General features: G+C 42.3%; 1 protein-coding gene across 1 annotated transcript; it reads right to left on the bottom strand.

Moving 5' to 3' along the window:
* Nucleotides 1–3,400: 3,400 nt before the first annotated feature.
* abcb6a (ATP-binding cassette, sub-family B (MDR/TAP), member 6a) lies at nucleotides 3,401–17,108 on the bottom strand. The gene is made up of 19 exons (XM_061692111.1): nucleotides 16,837–17,108; nucleotides 16,127–16,646; nucleotides 14,932–15,072; nucleotides 14,668–14,857; nucleotides 14,486–14,578; nucleotides 12,434–12,626; nucleotides 7,304–7,425; nucleotides 7,041–7,216; nucleotides 5,647–5,772; nucleotides 5,486–5,562; nucleotides 5,340–5,403; nucleotides 5,187–5,272; nucleotides 5,053–5,110; nucleotides 4,875–4,979; nucleotides 4,602–4,776; nucleotides 4,404–4,516; nucleotides 4,217–4,311; nucleotides 4,086–4,154; nucleotides 3,401–4,011 (listed from the first exon to the last, which is right to left on the bottom strand). The coding sequence occupies exons 2-19, from the start codon at nucleotides 16,640–16,642 to the stop codon at nucleotides 3,852–3,854; spliced, it is 2,559 nt and encodes an 852-aa protein (XP_061548095.1). The 5' UTR covers nucleotides 16,643–16,646; nucleotides 16,837–17,108; the 3' UTR covers nucleotides 3,401–3,851.
* Nucleotides 17,109–18,374: the final 1,266 nt, after the last annotated feature.

Here is an 18,374-nt window from a genome sequence, read left to right as displayed (position 1 = left end):
TCCTCTTTCTAGGCATGAAACCATACTGTTGCTCGCAAATACTCACTTCTGTCCTGAGTCTATCCTCCACTACTCTTTCCCATAACTTCATTGTGTGGCTCATCAACTTTATTCCTCTATAGTTGCCACAGCTCTGCACATCACCTTTGTTCTTAAAAATGGGCACCAGTACACTTTTCCTCCATTCCTCAGGCATCTTCTCACGCACTAGAATTCTATTGAACAAGCTGGTCAAAAACTTCACAGCCACATCTCCTAGATGCTTCCATACCTCCACAGGAATGTCATCAGGACCAACTGCCTTTCCATTTTTCATCCTCTTTAATGCCTTTCTAACTTCCCCCTTACTAATCATTGCCACTTCCTGGTCCACCACACTTACCTCTTCTACTCTCTCTTCTCTATCATTTTCCTCATTCATCAACTCCTCGAAGTATTCTTTCCATCTAGCAAGCACACTGCTGGCACCAGTCAACATCCTTCCCATCTCTATCCCTCTGTCTGGCCAGCCTGTATAGATCCTTTTCTCCTTCTTTAGTGTCCAACCTGCCATACATGTCATCATATGCCTCTTGTTTTGCCTTTGCCACCTCTACCTTTGCCCTGTGTCGCATCTCAATGTATTCCTTTCGCCTCTCCTCGGTCCTCTCAGTGTCCCACTTCTTCTTAGCTAACCTCTTTCCTTGTATGATTTCCTGTACTGTGAGGTTCCACCACCAAGTCTCCTTCTCTCCTTTCCTGCCAGAAGATACACCAAGTACTCTCCTGCCTGCTTCCCTGATCACCTTGGCTGCAGTGGTCCAGTCTTCTGGAAGCTCCTGCCGTCCACCGAGAGCCTGTATCACCTCTTCCCGAAAAGCTGCACAACACTCGTCCTGTCTCAGCTTCCACCACATGGTTCTCTGCTCTGCCTTTGTCTTCTTATCCTTCCTCCCCACCACCAGAGTCATCTTACACACCACCATCACATGCTGTCTAGCCACACTCTCCCCTACCACTACCTTACAGTTGGTAACCTCCTTCAGATTACATCGTCTGCACAAGATGTAATCCACCTGTGTGCTTCTACCTCCGCTCTTGCACGCTGCCAGAACTAAGACAAGGGCGTGCAAAATCCTCTCGGACCGTCTGCACCCCGGTCACCAGCTCTTCCAGCTCCTTCCCTCAGGTAGGCGCTACCGATCAACGCAAACTAGGACTAGTAGACATTCCAACAGCTTCTTCCCTCTTGCGATCAACTTCTTAAACACCTAACCTATAATTCCATTACAACAAGCTGGCAATTTTTTGACTTGAGTTCGTTGTCACATTTCTGTGGGGCCAATTATGTATTACTTGTGCACTCACTGTAGTTGTCTCGCCATGCTGCACTATTTGCATATACTGGCCACTCATGCCAGAGTAGCATCTGCTCCATTTGCACACTGATTGAGGAGTATCTGTAACATTTGCACAACCGACATTGTCCCAGATGATCGCACTACTCGTCACTTTAAACCGCATACACTCCTTGAAGTCTCAGCGCCCTTTGCACAATGGTCATTGCACCGGACTATTGCAATATTAGTCGTTCGAACTGCTCTAAGTGCTAGAGGACTCTGCATCTTTTTGCACAATTGTTTTTTGTCAATGTCTTTATGTCCCCAAAGTGTTCTGTAAATTGACTGTTTGTTGTACTAGAGCGGCTCCAACTACCGGAGACAAATTCCTTGTGTGTTTTGGACATACTTGGCAAATAAAGATGATTCTGATTCTGATTCTGATGTTCGTGCCTCTTCTGGAAAAAAGTGTTCACTACAGCCATTTGCATCCTTGTTGCAAAGTCTACCACCATCTGTCCCTCCAAGTTCCTTTCCTGGATGCCGTATTTACCCATCACTTCTTCATCACCCCTATTACCTTCACCAACATGTCCATTACAATCTGCACCAATTACGACTCTCTCTCTGTCTGGGATGCTAAGAACTACATCATCTAGCTCCTTCCAGAATTTCTCTTTCACCTCTAGGTCACATCCTACCTGTGGGGCATAGCCACTAATCACATTACACATAACACCCTCAATTTCAAATTTCAGCCTCATCACTCGATCTGATACTCTTTTCACCTCCAAGACATTCTTAGCCAACTCTTCTTTTAAAATAACCCCGACTCCATTTCTCTTCCCATCGACACCATGGTAAAATAATTTAAACCCTGCCCCTAAACCTCTAGCCTTACTGCCTTTCCACCTGGTCTCCTGGACACACAATATATCAACCTTTCTCCTCATCATCATGTCAACCAACTCCCGAGATTTTCCTGTCATAGTCCCAACATTCAAAGTCCCCACATTCAGTTCTAGGCTCTGTGTTTTCCTCTTCTCTTTCTGCCGAAGAACCCGCTTTCCACCTCCTCTTCTTCTTTGACTTCGACCCACAGTAGCTGAATTTCCACCGGTGCCCTGCAGGTTGACGGCGCCGGTGGCGGACGTTGTTAACCCGGGCCACGACCGATCCGGTATGGAATTCTTTGGATGAACGCTCATATTTGTTTGGCAAGGTTTTAAGCCGGATGCCCTTCCTGACGCAACCCTCTGCATTTATCCGGGCTTGGGACCGGCCTACAGTTTGCACTGACTTGTGCCACCCATAGGGCTGCATTGGGCGAGAAGTGGAATACGGAGTCATAATTGATGTCTATGCGCGTAGCACACGCGCACCAAAGATTATGATTTCTTTTTAAAGCAAATATGTTATAAATCCACGGCAGCCTTGATTTTTGCCAGGCGCGGTCGCTGTCACTGATGCTTCAAGTAATTAACCCATTTTCGAAACAATTGGCCCGCGTGGTTCATTCAGTGCGTCACATTATCTTAATTCGTCCATCACTACGAATAACCATCCACGCACATTCACACCTCCGGACAATTTAGTGTTTAATGAACTTCACATGCATGCTTTTGGAATGTAGGATAGGAGGAAATGGGATGACGGTATCTGTAGAAAACCCACACAGTAGTAAATAAAATCAATCGACGAGGATTACACAAATAAAGCTTTTCATGTATAATATTTGCTGTAAATTCTCATTCTCACCTCTTTTTGAGTGAAAATTGGATCCACATTGGTAAAAATATCACAAATTTAAACCATGATTATTTATGCTGGTCATTGCGGAAAAACTCATGGTATTATTAAGAGTACCAAACATTTAAAGCACCGTCTAGTATGTTACAGCATCCATATGGGTTTAAATGTAGCACAAAATGCACTACTGTACACACATTTCATTGTGTGTGCCTCAGATTAATTACAGGTGCAACAACTGGACTGGAAACTTGGAAAGTCTATTTTTCTGAAAGAACAACCTGGATACAAAATGTCATAAGCAGCACCATGAGCTGTAGACATACTAGACAGATAGTCCACGAGAAATTTATTTTTGCATCAATAACAGTATGCCAAGGGCATCATGACAAAGCCTCAAACCCAGTGGGCAATCTATTGCTTTATTATTACCTCCATAAAAACCTTTGAAACATTATCATATTGCCATGATTTCCCTCATCCCTATAACATGTAGGACAGTATTTGCTAATATGATCACTTAAAAATAAGTAGAAAACAAACACGAAGGACTGTCTTAAAAACGTAATAAAATAATGACAACTGAATCCTTACATAAACGGCATAAATGGTGTTGTGTTCTCACCAGGGCTAGTTATATTGAACCTGTCCTGTAATAGAAAAAAAATTATCACTTTAAGAAATGCAAACACACAATTTTAAATACAAAAAATAAATAAGCCTGATACATTATCTCAAGTTCAAATATCTTAACTCAAGATCATCACACCACCCAAGGAACATTCAATGGCCATGGTGGCCTGAGGGAGTGGAAGGCGGTTGCAGTTTCTCAGACTTGTAGTCTTTGGCTTCTGTGTCTGACGAAGAATCAGAGTCCTGAGCCTGCTGTTGATTTGCCCACATGTCTGCATACAGGCCGCGCTTTTGCAGTAGCTCCTCGTGTCTTGAATAGAAAGATGCTGATTTTACTGTCATCAAACAAGTGGATGTTTCCTGTCATTGAAAAACAGCGCTTACCGTCCTTGCTCAGCAATCCGACCCTCGCTAATGACCAGAATCTGGTCTGCGCCGATGATTGTAGACAACCTATGAACACATCTTATTAGCTACAATAAAATCCATCAAAGACCTGTGAAGGTATCTATTACCTGTGAGCTACAACAACTGTTGTACGATTAGCACAGACTTTGGCTAGTGAAGCCTGGATGTTGCGTTCAGTTTGGGTATCGAGCGCTGATGTGGCCTGTAGACATCATGTGTGGTCAAATGGAAAATACGAAACAGGAGGTGGGCAAAGTGTGTGACAAAATGGCCCTGCTGTGATCATCTCATCACCTCATCCAGCAGGATAATCTGTGGTGCTTTGAGGATGGTCCTAGCTATCGCCACCCTCTGCTTCTCTCCTCCACTCAGCTTTAGGCCTCTTTCCCCCACTTGAGTATCATAACCTAGCATAGACATATATTACATTGTATTGCGCTTTGTCAACTTAAATCACAAATCAGAACCGACAATGCTCAATTCATAAATCACCCTCAGGGAATGCCATGATTCTGTCATGGATATCACCAGCAATGGCAGCCTCCTCCACCTCCTGGTCGCTTGCAGAGATGCGACCATAGCGGATGTTCTCCAGGATAGTGTCGTTGAACAGCACCGTATCCTGGGGGACCACACCAATGTGTGCTCGCAGAGACGTCTGCGTCACCTGAACACAATGAAATAAAGAGCAGCAGTTGCTCTTCCTCCTGATTTTTACTGTACCAAAATAATTCAAGAAACACATACCCTTAAACAAAATCTTACTTTGGATATGTCCTGACTGTCAGTACGAATGCAACCCCCCTGAACATCATAGAAGCGGAAGAGAAGTCGGATGATGGTGCTCTTCCCAGACCCTGATGGTCCTACCTATGGAACGTTCTACAAAAATCACTATTCTTTTTTTCATAGCCATTACACTTTCACGCAGGTTTTGACATACCAGGGCCACAGTCTGTCCAGGTAGCACTGTAAAGGAGACATCCTTGAGAACCTCCTTGCTGTAAAATGATAACAATCACTGAGTGAAACTCGCCGTTATCATATGTTTCAAATAGAAAACAAAGGGGAACCCACCCATTTGTGTAGCTGAAGTAAACATTCTCAAACTCAATTTTTCCCAGCTTGTAGTGAAAATTCACAGCATTTACAGCATCTCTCACCTGTGTATAATATAGATTTATTTTAGGTAAGTGGGTATTCACGGACGGCAGTAAGATTCATATGTACCTCCTCCTCCTCCTCAAAAAGTTTGATCATGCTTTCCATGTCAATGAATGAATTTTGGATCATTCTGAAATTTAAAAAAAAGAACCTGTGTTGAAAACAGCAAATGCTTCTCTAACAAAACCACACTAGGAGTTGCATGCTCTTACCTGTAGTAGGTACCAAACCAGTTGAGAGGAGTATACAGTTGGATGATATATGTTCCAAACAGAACAAAATCACCAACCTTTGATAACACAGGGAGCAATTCAAGCATACATTGTTGTGAAATTTAGTCAGAAAATTCCAAATGCCATATGTACACCAGCACCTGGAACTTTCCTTCTGTCACAAAATAGGCACAGAGCAGGGAGCCAGCCAGCAGACCAGCTCCGATGATCAGGTTCTGGGTTTGGTTGAGGAGGGCCAAGGATGCCTGTGTCTTCCACTCTGATGACTGGAGTTTGAAATTACCACAACCATTAGACACATGGAATACATCATTTTACATTAAGCAGTGTACTGTACGTTCCAGTTTACATGCACTAAGTGCAATTCCATTTTTGGTCAAAACTGTGTCTGTCTCAGATGGCACCGATGCTGCTTTTAGGTCATTTAGCTGTGGGTGTTGAAATGAAACAGGGTCTTTTTGCCATTTGTTGACTGGTACAAGTAGAGTCTTATAAGGGAAAACTTTATAGCTCTGTACAATTCATATGTGCGAAAACATTTAAGTTTTGCACAAAGGATATCTGCTTTGGTGCTTGTAGTTACAGTAAGGTGGTGCTCAGAGGCAAAGAAAATGAATGAATGCTCCCAACCTTTGACACAAATACAAAGGTCTTGTAATTACTGGTTACCGATCCAAAATCAAGACTAGTACGATAAGATTGGATTAAAAACATCAAGGTCGATTGCTCAGACTGTAAACAAGGTCTCAACTCTTTAGGCTGTGACATTAAATGCATTCATTGATTATATTGATATTGATATTCGTGACGTTTGTGTGCGCGAATTTTTACTTGAATAAATAAAGTTTGATTAAACAGATACACTACTGTACTGAGATGGTCTTCACACTAATGTCCATTCATCCATTTTCTGTATCGCTTATTCTCACTAGGGTTGTGGGCGTGCTGGAGCCTATCCCAGCTATCTTCGGGCCAGAGGCGGGGTACAACCTGAACTGGTCGCCAGGCAATGGCAGGGCACACAAACAAACAACTATTCGCACTCACATTCGCACCTATGGGCAATTTAGAGTCTTCAATTAACCTCCCATGAATGTTTTTGGGATGTGGGAGGAAACCGGAGTACTCAGAGAAAACCCACGCAGGCACGGGGAGAACATGCGAAATCCACACAGGCGAGGCCGGATTTGAACCTGAGTCCTCAGAAGCGCAAGGCGGATGTGCTAACCAGTCGTCCAACATGCTGCCACTCACATTAACGTATCCTATTAATAATATTTTGGGTGCAAATTAAATTATGTTAACGTGAGGCACAGCTGAACATGTTCGCTTACCACTGTCATTTTTAAGTTGACAAGGACAAACAAAATACACTTAGATTATTTTCAATTTATTTTAATCTCAATGCTAATAGAAAAAAAAAAAAAAAAAAAGACCTGTTTGATAAGTGAATTTTCTCTGGTTATTATGTCACAAATTAAAACAGACAAGGTTTCATTTCACCAATATACTTAGCCTGTGGCTTGTCACACACCTGGTATTTCAAGATAGTGTCCTCAAAGCGGCTGACTTCGTAGTTCTCTGCATTGTAGTATTTCACGGTCTCAAAGTTCAGCAAGGAGTCCACAGCCTTAGTTTTAGCAATATTGTCCTGCTGATTCATGTCCCGTCTGTACTTGGTCCTCCACTCTGTGATAATGATGGTCAAAGCTGGTGGACATAGACAGAAATTTTTTTACCGGGAGTGACAGCTGAGCAAAATAGAGGATCTATGAAGCATCAACTGATGTTACTCACTGAGGTAGAGGGTCATGCACACAAAGACAATGAGGCCGAACCACGCGTTGAAATAGGTGATAAAGTAAATGATGGATATGACAATGTCAGCAATTGTTGGGATGATGCTGAACACTATATAGCTGTGAAGAAAAACAAATCAGTCAATTTGACCCAATATGGGTTAAAAAACCAACAAATATTTTTATTTAGTGATATAAAACGTAAAAAAAAAAAATCTTTTATCGAAAAAAAGAATTGCATGATTTACAATAAATCAATGAACTAATTATTTAATTTGATAAATTAATAAAAAATTAATACTGAGATTTTAATCAAACACTATATATGTATACACACACACACACACAGAGACATTATATATATATATATATATATAATGTGTATATATGTATGTATATATACACACACACACACATATATATATATATATATATATATATATATACACACACACACACACACACACACACACTGAGTATGGAAAGTTTTCGGACCCCTTTCTATTTTTCACTCTGTTATATTGCAGCCATTTGTTAAAACCATTTAAGTAAATTTTTTTCCTCAATGTACAACCCGTCTTGACAGAAAAAAAAACGGAATTGTTGAAATTTTTGCTGACTTATTAAAAAAAGAAAAACTGAAACATCACACAGCCATAAGTATTCCGACCCCTTGCTGTGACACTCATATATTTAACTTAGGTGCTGTCCATTTCTTCTGATCATCCTTAAGATGGTTCTACACCTTCATTGGAGTCCAGCTGTGTTTGATTATACTTGTAGCGATTATGTATGAAATAAGAATTGTAATTAATTTAGGAAAAAGTAATAAGCCGGGAGCGACGTTTGCGTTACCTGCGGCGGTTTATCGTAATTTTAAATTACAGCGTAATAAATCAAGATATTTTATATATATGAGGGGCACCACATCAATTTTTACAAGTTTAACTTTAGGCGAAATGACGACAAACCTTTTTAATTGGTCTCATAATCTGGAGGTTGCTACACTCTACGACATTTTCAGTCCTAGGTTACAAAGGTTTACTTAAATTCAGAACACACACAAAGTACGACCACGTGTGGAATTTTATGGTATATTTAATGAAACACACAACTACAAACTACATCAAGAAAATAAAACTAAGGGTAAACGAAAGAAAGAAAATAAGGCGTACGAAAATGGAAAAGAGGACATCGTGTGTGGTCGCTGGGCTAAACTAAATGAGCATGTGAGCGTTTAATGCGTTGAGTCCAAGGGAGAGAAGGCAAAGTTGGGATTTCATATGAAGATAGTAATTTCCCCACAATTATTACGCACTGATGTTTTACATCATAGTAAGGATTGCAAACAAACTCTTAACGCCAGTGGGTGGAGCATCACGCGCATCGGTGGATATTAACCACATAGTCTTCCCCAACCATTTGGGCCAGGAAGGGGTCTTTTGAAGACAGGAATCAAGATTTGACAGGAAGCTTCTAATTAGGTTAAGGTCCACTTGAGGTGCAACAGGCACTGTCCTAGTCACAGTCTCACAGCAGGGCAGTGTGGAGGAGTGGGGTTTCTCAGGTGGTCGCGAGTCTTTGTGACGCCTCAAAGTTGCGGCGTGCATGTCCGCTACATACTGATTGGACTTGATTAGGAAAGCTACACACCTGTCTATAGAAGACCTTACAGCTCACAGTGCATGTCAGAGCAAATGAGAATCATGAGGTCAAAGGAACTGCCTGAAGAGCTCAGAGACAGAATTGCAGCAAGGCACAGATCTGGCCATGGTTACAAATAAATTCTGTTGCACTTAAGGTTCCTAAGAGCACAGTGGCCTCCATAATCCTGAAATGGAAGACGCTTGGGATGATCAGAACCCTTCCTAGAGCTGGCCGTCCGGCCAAACTGAGCAATTGGGGGAGAAGAGCCTTGGTGAGAGAGGTAAAGGAGAACCCAAAGATCATTGTGGCTGAGCTCCAGAGATGCAGTCGGGAGATAGTTCTAGAAAGTCAATCATCACTGCAGCACTCCACCAGTTGGGGCTTTATGGCAGAGTGGCCCGACGGAAGCCTCTCCTCGGTGCAGGGCACACGAAAACTTGCATGGAGTTTTGCTAAAAATCAACACCTGAAGGACTCCAAGATGGTGAGAAATAAGATTCTCTGGTCTGATGAGACCAAGATAGAACTTTTTTTCCTTAATTCTAAGAGACGAAAACCTTCTCCAAAGCGTTCAGAACCTCAGACTGGGCTGAAGGTTCACCTTTAAAAAAGACAATGACTCTAAGCACACAGCTAAAATACCGAAAGAGTGGCTTCAGAACAACTCCGTGACTGTTTTTGAATGGCCCAGACAGATCTCTGACTTAAACCCAATTGAGCATCTCTGGAAGGACCTGAAAATGGCTGCCCAACAACGTTCACCATCCAACCCTACAGAATTGGAGAGGATCTGCAAGGAGGAATGGCAGATGATCCCCAAATCCAGGTGTGAAAAACTGCATCATTCCCTAAAAGACTCATGGCTGTATAAGCTCAAAAGGGTGCTTCTACTAAATACTGAGCAAAGGGTCTAAAGACTTATGGCTGTGTGATAGTTCAGTTTTTCTTTTTTAATAAATCTGAAAACATGTCAACAATTCCGTTTTTTTTCTATCAATATGGGGTGCTGTGTGTACATTAATGTAGAAAATAAATGAACTTCAATGATTTTAGCAAACGGCTGCAATATAAAAAAAGTGAAACATCTAAGGGGGTCTGAATATGTTCCGTACCCACTGTACACACGCAGACACACACACTCACACACACATTCTTTCTAACCGAAAAGCCATTTAAGCTAATCAGAACTTTAAAGCCATTCATTTTCACAGCATGGCAAATTAGGGAAAACAGAAAGCATTGGTGTGGAATGATATTTCAGTGACGCCTGAATATCACAGATCCAGATTAATCTGCTGGATCACTTGGGTCACCGTACTTTTACTCAAATCAGACCGGAACCGTAAAATGTGACATATACAGACCCTTTCCAAAAAATTTGAATATCATGGAAAAGTTTATTTTTTTCCATAATTCCATTCAAAAAGTTAAACTTTCATCGATTATACATTCAGGGCCCACATCTTAAATAATTTCAAGTATTTATTTGTTTATTTTTATATAATTTGGGCTTCCAGCTCATAAAACCCATGAAATCATGAATTCAAAAAATTTGAATACTGTGAAGAAATGAGCCCAAATTTTGCAGGCCATAAATGTTTTAGTGTAACACACTAATCATCTACTAAACTCAAAGCACCTGCACAGGCTTCCTCAGGTGTCGTTAAATTGATTCAGTTGGGTTCAATTGTCTCAGTTGGGTTCAATATGGGGAAGACTGCAGACTCGACAACTGGCCAGAAGACCATCATTGATACCCTCCAGAGGATGGGTAAGCCACAAAGGTTCATAGCTAAGGAGGGTGGCTGTTCAGAGATTTGTGTCCAAGCATATCAATGGAAAGTCTAGTGGAAGGACAAAATGTGGCAGGAGAAGATGCACCTGCAAAAGAGATGACTGTAGGCTTCAGTGGATTATCAAACAGAGACGATTCAAGAATTTAGCAAAGATCCAGAAAGAGTGGAATGAAGCAGGAGTCACAGCTTCAAAAAGCACCACATTCAGACACATCCGGGAGATGGGCTACAACTATCGGTTTCCTCGGGTCAAGCCAACTTCTGAGCCTGAGCCAACGTAGGAAGCGTCTCAACTGGGCCAAGGAGAAGACGGACTGGACTGTTGGCCAGTGGTCTGAGGTCCTCTTTTCCGATGAAAGTAAAGTGTGCCTTTCATTCTGCAATGAAGGTCCAAGAGTTTGGAGGAAGACAGGTGAAGAACAGAACTCAAGCTGCTTGAGCTCAAGTGTGAAATATCCATAGTCAGTCATGATTTGGGGTCAAATGTCCAGTGCAGCCGGCACGGTGGACGACTGGTTAGCACATCTGCCTCACAGTTCTGGGGACTGGGGTTCAAATCCCGGCCCCGCCTGTGTGGCGTTTGCATGTTCTCCCCGTGCCTGGGTGGGTTTTCTCCGGGCACTCCGGTTTCCTCCCACATCCCAAAAACATGCATGGTAGGTTTATTAAGGACTCTAAATTGCCCGTAGGTGTGAATGTGAATGGTTGTTTGTTTCTATGTGCCCTGCAATGGGCTGGTGACTGGTTCAAGGTGTACCCCGCCTCCCGCCCGAAGATAGCTGGGATAGGCTCCAGCAGCCCGCGACCCTGGTGAGGATAAGCGGTAAAGAAAATGGATGGATGGATGTCCAGTGCAGGTGTTGGTGAAATCTGCTTTCTTAAATCCAAGGTCACCGCAACAGTGTACCAGAATGCTTTAGAGGACTTCACGATTACTTCTGCTGAGGATCTGTATGGAGATGCAGATTTCCAGCAGGACCTGGCCCCTGCCCATACCGCCAGAAGCACCAAAACCTGGTTTGATGCCCATGCCATCACTGTGGTTGACTGGCCAGCCAACTCTCTTGATCTCAACTCCATTGAGAATCTATGGGGTATTACCAAGGGGAAAATGAGGGGCACCAGACCTAAAAACAAAGAAGAACTGGCATCAAGGAAATCTGGGCTTCCACAACTCCCAGGCAATGCCACAGGCTGATTGGCTCAATGCCACGGCGCATCAAGGCAGTGATTAAACCAAGGGATTCCTCAACTAAGTACTGAAGATCAACATATCCTTTTGAAAGTAGCATATTTTGATTTAATGTGACCCTCATTTCTCTTTTATTTCTACAAAAAGAGAAGTAAATGATTTCTTTACAGTATTCAAATTTTTTTGAATTATTGATTTTGTGAGCTGGAAACCCAAATTATCTAAAAAATAAACAAATACATACTTTAAATTCTTTAAATTGGGGCCCTGAATCTATAATATATGAAAGTTAAACATTCTTGAGTTGAATTATGGAAATAAATAAACTTTTCCATGATATAATTTTTTTTGGGAAATGGTCTGTAAACTCCTTGATCTGCAGCTTTTAACTACTGTACCGACTATATCTAACATGCAAAAATTACAAGACAAAAGCGTCTGAAACCAATAAAAGGCATCTGTTTGTGTGACTTAATTGGTACACCCACCCCACCTGAGCAAACTGTTGATGGAAGAGGTGCCGCGGTCGATACTTCTCAGCACATCACCAGTTTTGCGGCCCAGGTGCCAGTGGAGTGAGAGGGCATGCAGGTGGGCAAACAGTCGTACCTGCACTACCCGGTTAGTGAATTGCTGCACTCTGATCCATAGGAAGGAGCGCAGGTTGCTGACAAACCCTGAGGCTCCTGCAAGAGAGGGTATGGAATCATTTGAAAACCGTCCACTTGCCTTCCTGTGACTCGAGGGTCTCATTAATAAAACACCCTATACACAAAAGCCTGAGTATTCCGTATGCTAATTTAGAGTCAAAACAACTTGGTGGATGTGACACAGCGCCAGTAAGAACTGGAAACTCATACGGTAACAGGATTTCACTAGAACAAAACCACTGACTTGATTCCTTTTAGAGGTGCGAGGAAACTGATATGATAGCTGTCAAAGGTGTAAATACAGCTGTTTTGTCGATCATATAATATTGTTAAATGAAAAATGGTAATTACCGTAATTTCTCGTGTATAATGCCCACCCATGTATAATACGCACCCCCAAAGTTGACCAAAAAATGCGCATTATACACGAGAAGTTACGGTAGTCGTTGGAGAGATGCTAGTCTGCTTTCAGACTACTGTTGAGGTGAGCTTGAGCAAAGCCACCAGCCTCCAGCCCGAGCTCAAGTGGTGCGGACTGTTTGTGCACCATTTTCTTTCCGACATCTCTCCTTACACGCTTGTGTGATTTGGTTCTCTGTGTGGTTTGCAACTAAAACAAAAAATAAAATCATACAGCAGGTTGGAGGCTAAATTTCCGCTTGAGGGTTAACAATTACAATCCGTTTTTGGGAGCGCTTTTCCTTATTTGTTGCAGTGAGTTGGTGCCTATCCCAGCTGACTCCCGGTGATAGGCAGGGTACACCCTGAAGTCGTCGCTAGCCAAGGCACATACCAAAACAAACAAGCATTTACACACATTCACACCTATGGAAAATTCAGTCTTTAATTAATCTAATATGCATGTTTTCAGAATGTGGCGGGAAGCCAGAGAAAACCCACGCCAGCACGGGGAGAACATGCAAACTCCAATTTGAAAACCTTTACTCTTAAACAGACATGCTAAGCGCTATATCACTTTGTTACCTTGCTATAGCAAGCATTGCTCATCAGCAATGAATTAAAAATACATGTTAAAAGTGAAAATGAATTTAGTTTTATGTATGATTGCATGCATGGTAGGTTGACTGAAAACTCTAAATTGCCCGTAGGTGTGAATGTGAGTGTGAATGCTTGTTTGTTTATGTGTGTCCTGCGATTGGCTGGCAACCAGTTCAGGGTATACCCCGCCTCCTGCACGAAGATAGCTAGGATAGGCTCCAGCACTCCCGCAACCCTTGTGAGGATAAGCGGCTCAGAAAATGGATGGATGGATGCTGCAACCTGCCCATGACTGACTGGCACCTAGTCCAGGTTATACTCAGTCATTTGGGATAGGCGACCCTATAGCGACAAGCGCTATAGAACATGGATGGATGTGGCGACCTGTGACACACATGCTTGGGCTGTGGGATGCTATTTTTAATTTGTTTTAACTGTCCACCTTCACATCCAACCAATTTATTTTTTCTTCTCTGAAGCTCACAGCAATTACAGCAGTAGCGACAAGTTGCCACCTAAGATATTTTGTCTTATGACCACCTAGCATTATTAGTTTGTAATTGCTAACTCACCCACAAGCACCTTAATTTCTTTGTCACAAAATATTTTTCGCTCAGTGACACGATTCACAGTGAAGTAAAGTTGATCAACAGGTTTATAGATAAACAGTTATATACATATGGTGCGTTGCAATGACATTTTATAGTTAAATATGTTGAGGCGGGGCTATTCGATGGACATTTGCGCCATACATCTCAAGAGGGAGTGTGATTTATAAGAGGAAGATTGAGTGCAGGTGTGTGAGCGCAGACTTTTAGAAGGGAAGCTACGCACACTCTTTTAAATGAGACCCAAGAGCTGACTCAGCATCCAGTGTGTGAAAAGGTATGTCATACCTGCCCCCCCCCCCTGCATGAACTTTAGCAGGACGTAAATACACACAGTGGTGATCAGAGTGTGCCAGCTGCTGCCATCAGTCAGTTCATTAACTGAGAGGGGGAAGAAGACAGAAATGTCATTATTAAAAACATTAAGTTACAGGTAAAGATGTGGCGCTCCTGTTGGTATACTCACTCACCTATATTTTTGTAGTAAATGGGAACAAAGACATTGATTGCCCTCTCAACTCCCAGCAGCCCCAAACAGAAGAGGACAAGCATTTGGAGCCATACACTGCCCCGAGGCCACATGTAAGGTAACAGCAGCCTAGCCTTCTTCGTGAAGCCTTGCCAAGTTGACTGGTTCTGATCTGGTCCGCCCAAGAGGCTCTGGGATGGTGACAAGGAGCCATTCAAAATTACCAAATGGACTGATGTACAAATAATGTTTTCCACATCATTACCTGTCCGCTCTGCTCTACATCTTGCTCATCTTCATTTATAAGCAGCATGTACGGTCTCTTCGGCAACCCTGGGGCCTTAAGACCGAGAAAGAAGAGCAGTCCTGTCCCCACATAGCGGATCAGCCATAAGGCAAACTGTACCTAAGGGGTTTCATAGACAGTTGAAAACAACATCAACATTAAAGTAAAACTGCACGTAACAAAAGCCTGTGAACATGATCCATGTCATTTAAAATGTTTGGAGTAGAAGGGGTAAGATGTGGCCCTTTGCTGACAGTTTGTGGTAGCTGAATGTTAGACTGTCACAATGACTCAGCACAAAAAAGGGACCAGAGCCTGCACCTCACAGCCTTTCATCTCTATCCCCCTCCCGGCCCCCCAACATATTTTTACTGAAACCAATTCAAGACATAAAATGTAAATGTTAGTCATTCCTCCCACTAAAAAGAAAACATTCAACAACTTAGCATCCCTTTCTCCTATAAACAGCCAACCCAGAACAAGATATGGGCTGCTCATTTAAAACAAATGAAAAATTCTAATTAAAACAAATGTGACAAATGTTCAGAGCATGGAATAGGGTAACTAAGTAAACAAACAGAGAACAGCCCTTCAGCTTGAGTACTCTTGAAATCACCGCAAGCCATGGAGATGAGCTTGTTATACCGGAAACAAGACTGACAACGTGAACGAATGACACGCCTATTGTAAACAATCAACCTCTAACCCATTAGACTGTAAAGCGAGACCCAACTGTTAAATATCAACAGTAACATGATGCATCACTCAGTGTACAATATTTTGACAATACCAGTTTGAAATAGCTTCATTATACAACTGCTGGGAGGCTATAATGAGTGACATGCATTGTAAAAGCCCAATTTAAGACAGACTCACCGGCCACAGTCTAATAAGATTCAATAAAAGAACCACACCAAAATAGCTGCCTTTACAATGATAACAATGCTCAGTTTTGATTGACAGAGTATGAGGAATATTTATTCTTGTGGTGGTTATTTGCTGAGCTGTCAACCACACTGCATTATACTGACAGTTGTCTCTAGTAATTTTGTTTACCTCCAATTGCAACAATAATGACAGTGTCAATGACAACTGGGCATTCTTATCCACGTCAAGGCAAAATTGTTTTGGTGTACCTGCCTGCTGTTGTGCCCAATATTTGAGTATCTCTCACCTGTTCCCGAGTGTCCTCCAGGCCCCACCACCAGTGAGGACTGAACCAGGAGACGAATGCCAGGTTCTCAGCTGCGAATGCTGTCGCCCAGAACAGCAGTAGCGCGGCACTGTGGCCCCATGTTCGATCCATGAGCAGAGCCCTGCGCCTCTCCACACTGAGCAAAGCAATCCCCCAAACCCAGGCTAGGCCAGAGAAGCAGCCATAGAGCACCACATAGCCTGGGAGCTGGTCTCCTTGGGTGGCGAGCCACACCATCCCACACACAAACTGAACCAAGAGAAGGCTGGAAATGGCCACTTGAAGCCTGTAGAGACGAGAGCGGGGGATGAACTTTGGCTCCATTGCTGTGCCATATTTTTGGTAAAAGATGCAGTGGATGGTGCCGAGGAAGAAGGCGATGGTGAGCAGGACAGCAGGGACCAGAGTGAAGTAGAAGCAGGGGGCGATTCCTTCATCCACCCACGTGTGGGAGATGGGAAACCCGGCTTCACAATAGCTGTGGACGAACACCATGATCCTGCCGAGAAAAGACACGAGAGATACAACTTGGGCGTTAATGCGCCTAATTTGGCTGCTGGCTTTACTTTACAAACACATCACGCCCCAAAATAATCATAATAATTAAAAAAAAAAGAGTCACACAACGTAGCAACTGTAATCCTGTTAAGGGCTGTTAGCCATTATGACGTGCAATTTACTATTATTACCTTGTTTGAGCTCAACATGAACGCTCCAGGCAAGTGTCAGTAGCAGGGGGTTCAGTTTAAAGACGATAGCAGATGTGCTAGCCTAGTCCGTCCTAAACAACTTCAGCACGAAGAAAAGCGAGCGACATGAGTGCGTGTTGCGTACAAGTTAACCTGTGTATAATCGGTTCTTGTCCGTGGCTCGTTTTCGGCCAGCCCTTTGACGTCACGATGTTAGACAACACAACAAAATAAACGACGTACAAGACATATTGCCTATCCTTCAGCGCCCCTCAGAGGACATGAAGAATTAAAAAAAAAATATATATTTTTTTTTCTATTGTGTTCATAGCGGATGGCAACCCATTTTGGTGCATTACCGCCATCAGCTGGAGTGGAGTGTGGACTGAGAAAACGCAGGGAAAAAAAATGGAAAATAACAACAAAACAAAATACATAATAAATAAATTATACCCCATTATGTCTATCAAATTCCTTTGGACAATCTTCGATAATGTTGTTTTACCGAGACTTGGCATTTCTTTAGAAGCCAAACCACCTTTCTCATGTTATTATATCGGTTGCAGTGGAGCAGCACGTTCGATAGTTTCTTGTTGAAACCAGTGTAATTTCATTTTCCTGTAGGGTGTTTGCCTATTTTGTGTAGTTGAGACCGGTATGTCCAATTCTCATACTAACGATGACGATGTTGTCCTTCCTTTTTAAGGTAGCCTTGCCTCCATGTACTAGCCTGCCTTTGGGTATTGGAGAGAGATACCTACCAATTTTAGTACTGTCCCGGTGTTCCTGCCATATATGCGTAAGCGCATATATGCGTATACAGTCGGCCCCTGCATACTCGTGGTCCGGCACCCCCAAAATTACCATCGTGTTTCGTGGAAAACGCTGATTATCTCTCTCTCTCTCTCTCTCTCTCTCTATCGACAAAGTGTTGTGAAAAAAAAAAGAATTTTAATTTAGGCCTATATTGAAATATTCCCTTTATTTTAAAACAATATTATCATAAAGCTACAATATTTTAAATGCAGACAGTTCAACAAAAGAATAATAATCATAATTTTTTTTTTTCAAATCTAGTTTTAAATTTGAATTCTGAATTATTTGTTTACATTGTGATTTTATTTTAGGTCAAACTAAAAAAAAAAGGCTTTATTGTCAAACATTGCGCATGTGCCTCTACCTTAGAACAAGAATCTATGAATTTCCGTTTCTGTAAAAGTCTTCCTTTTCTTTTTTGAGTTTCAAGCACAGATATCTGTGGCTTCAAGTCTCTCCTAGCTCGCTAGGTGTCTGCGTAAAGGCACAAATGTGAACTTGTGTGCTCTCGTGTGCCTCCTTCAGTATGGCTTGAAGGAGGCTACCGGCCACAGTGTCGAGGCAGACTACTGTTTGCCTCACCTTACGCTTTATCTTCAGTTTTGTGATTAACAAAATTAAATATGTCACACACAAATATTAAACACATTAACCTGACTTTGGAAAATCAGAATGCATACAGTATTACAAGTGTCTGAAAACATTATATTGGAGATGTAAAG

The sequence above is a fragment of the Phycodurus eques genome, chromosome 1 (genome assembly GCF_024500275.1).
Source record: "Phycodurus eques isolate BA_2022a chromosome 1, UOR_Pequ_1.1, whole genome shotgun sequence".
NCBI lineage: Eukaryota > Metazoa > Chordata > Actinopteri > Syngnathiformes > Syngnathidae > Phycodurus > Phycodurus eques.
This window is presented reverse-complemented; position numbering and strand designations above follow the sequence as displayed.

Bases quoted from the DNA above. Each gene is read 5' to 3' on its own strand.
- abcb6a (XM_061692111.1), bottom strand. From the start codon at position 16,642: ATGGTGTTCGTCCACAGCTATTGTGAAGCCGGGTTTCCCATCTCCCAC. The intron at 5,111-5,186 runs GTGGGTTCCCCT...ATCATTTTACAG, and splicing joins TACTTCAGCTACACAAATGG to CAAGGAGGTTCTCAAGGATG. The intron at 4,517-4,601 runs GTGATTTATGAA...TGTCTATGCTAG, and splicing joins AATCATGGCATTCCCTGAGG to GTTATGATACTCAAGTGGGG.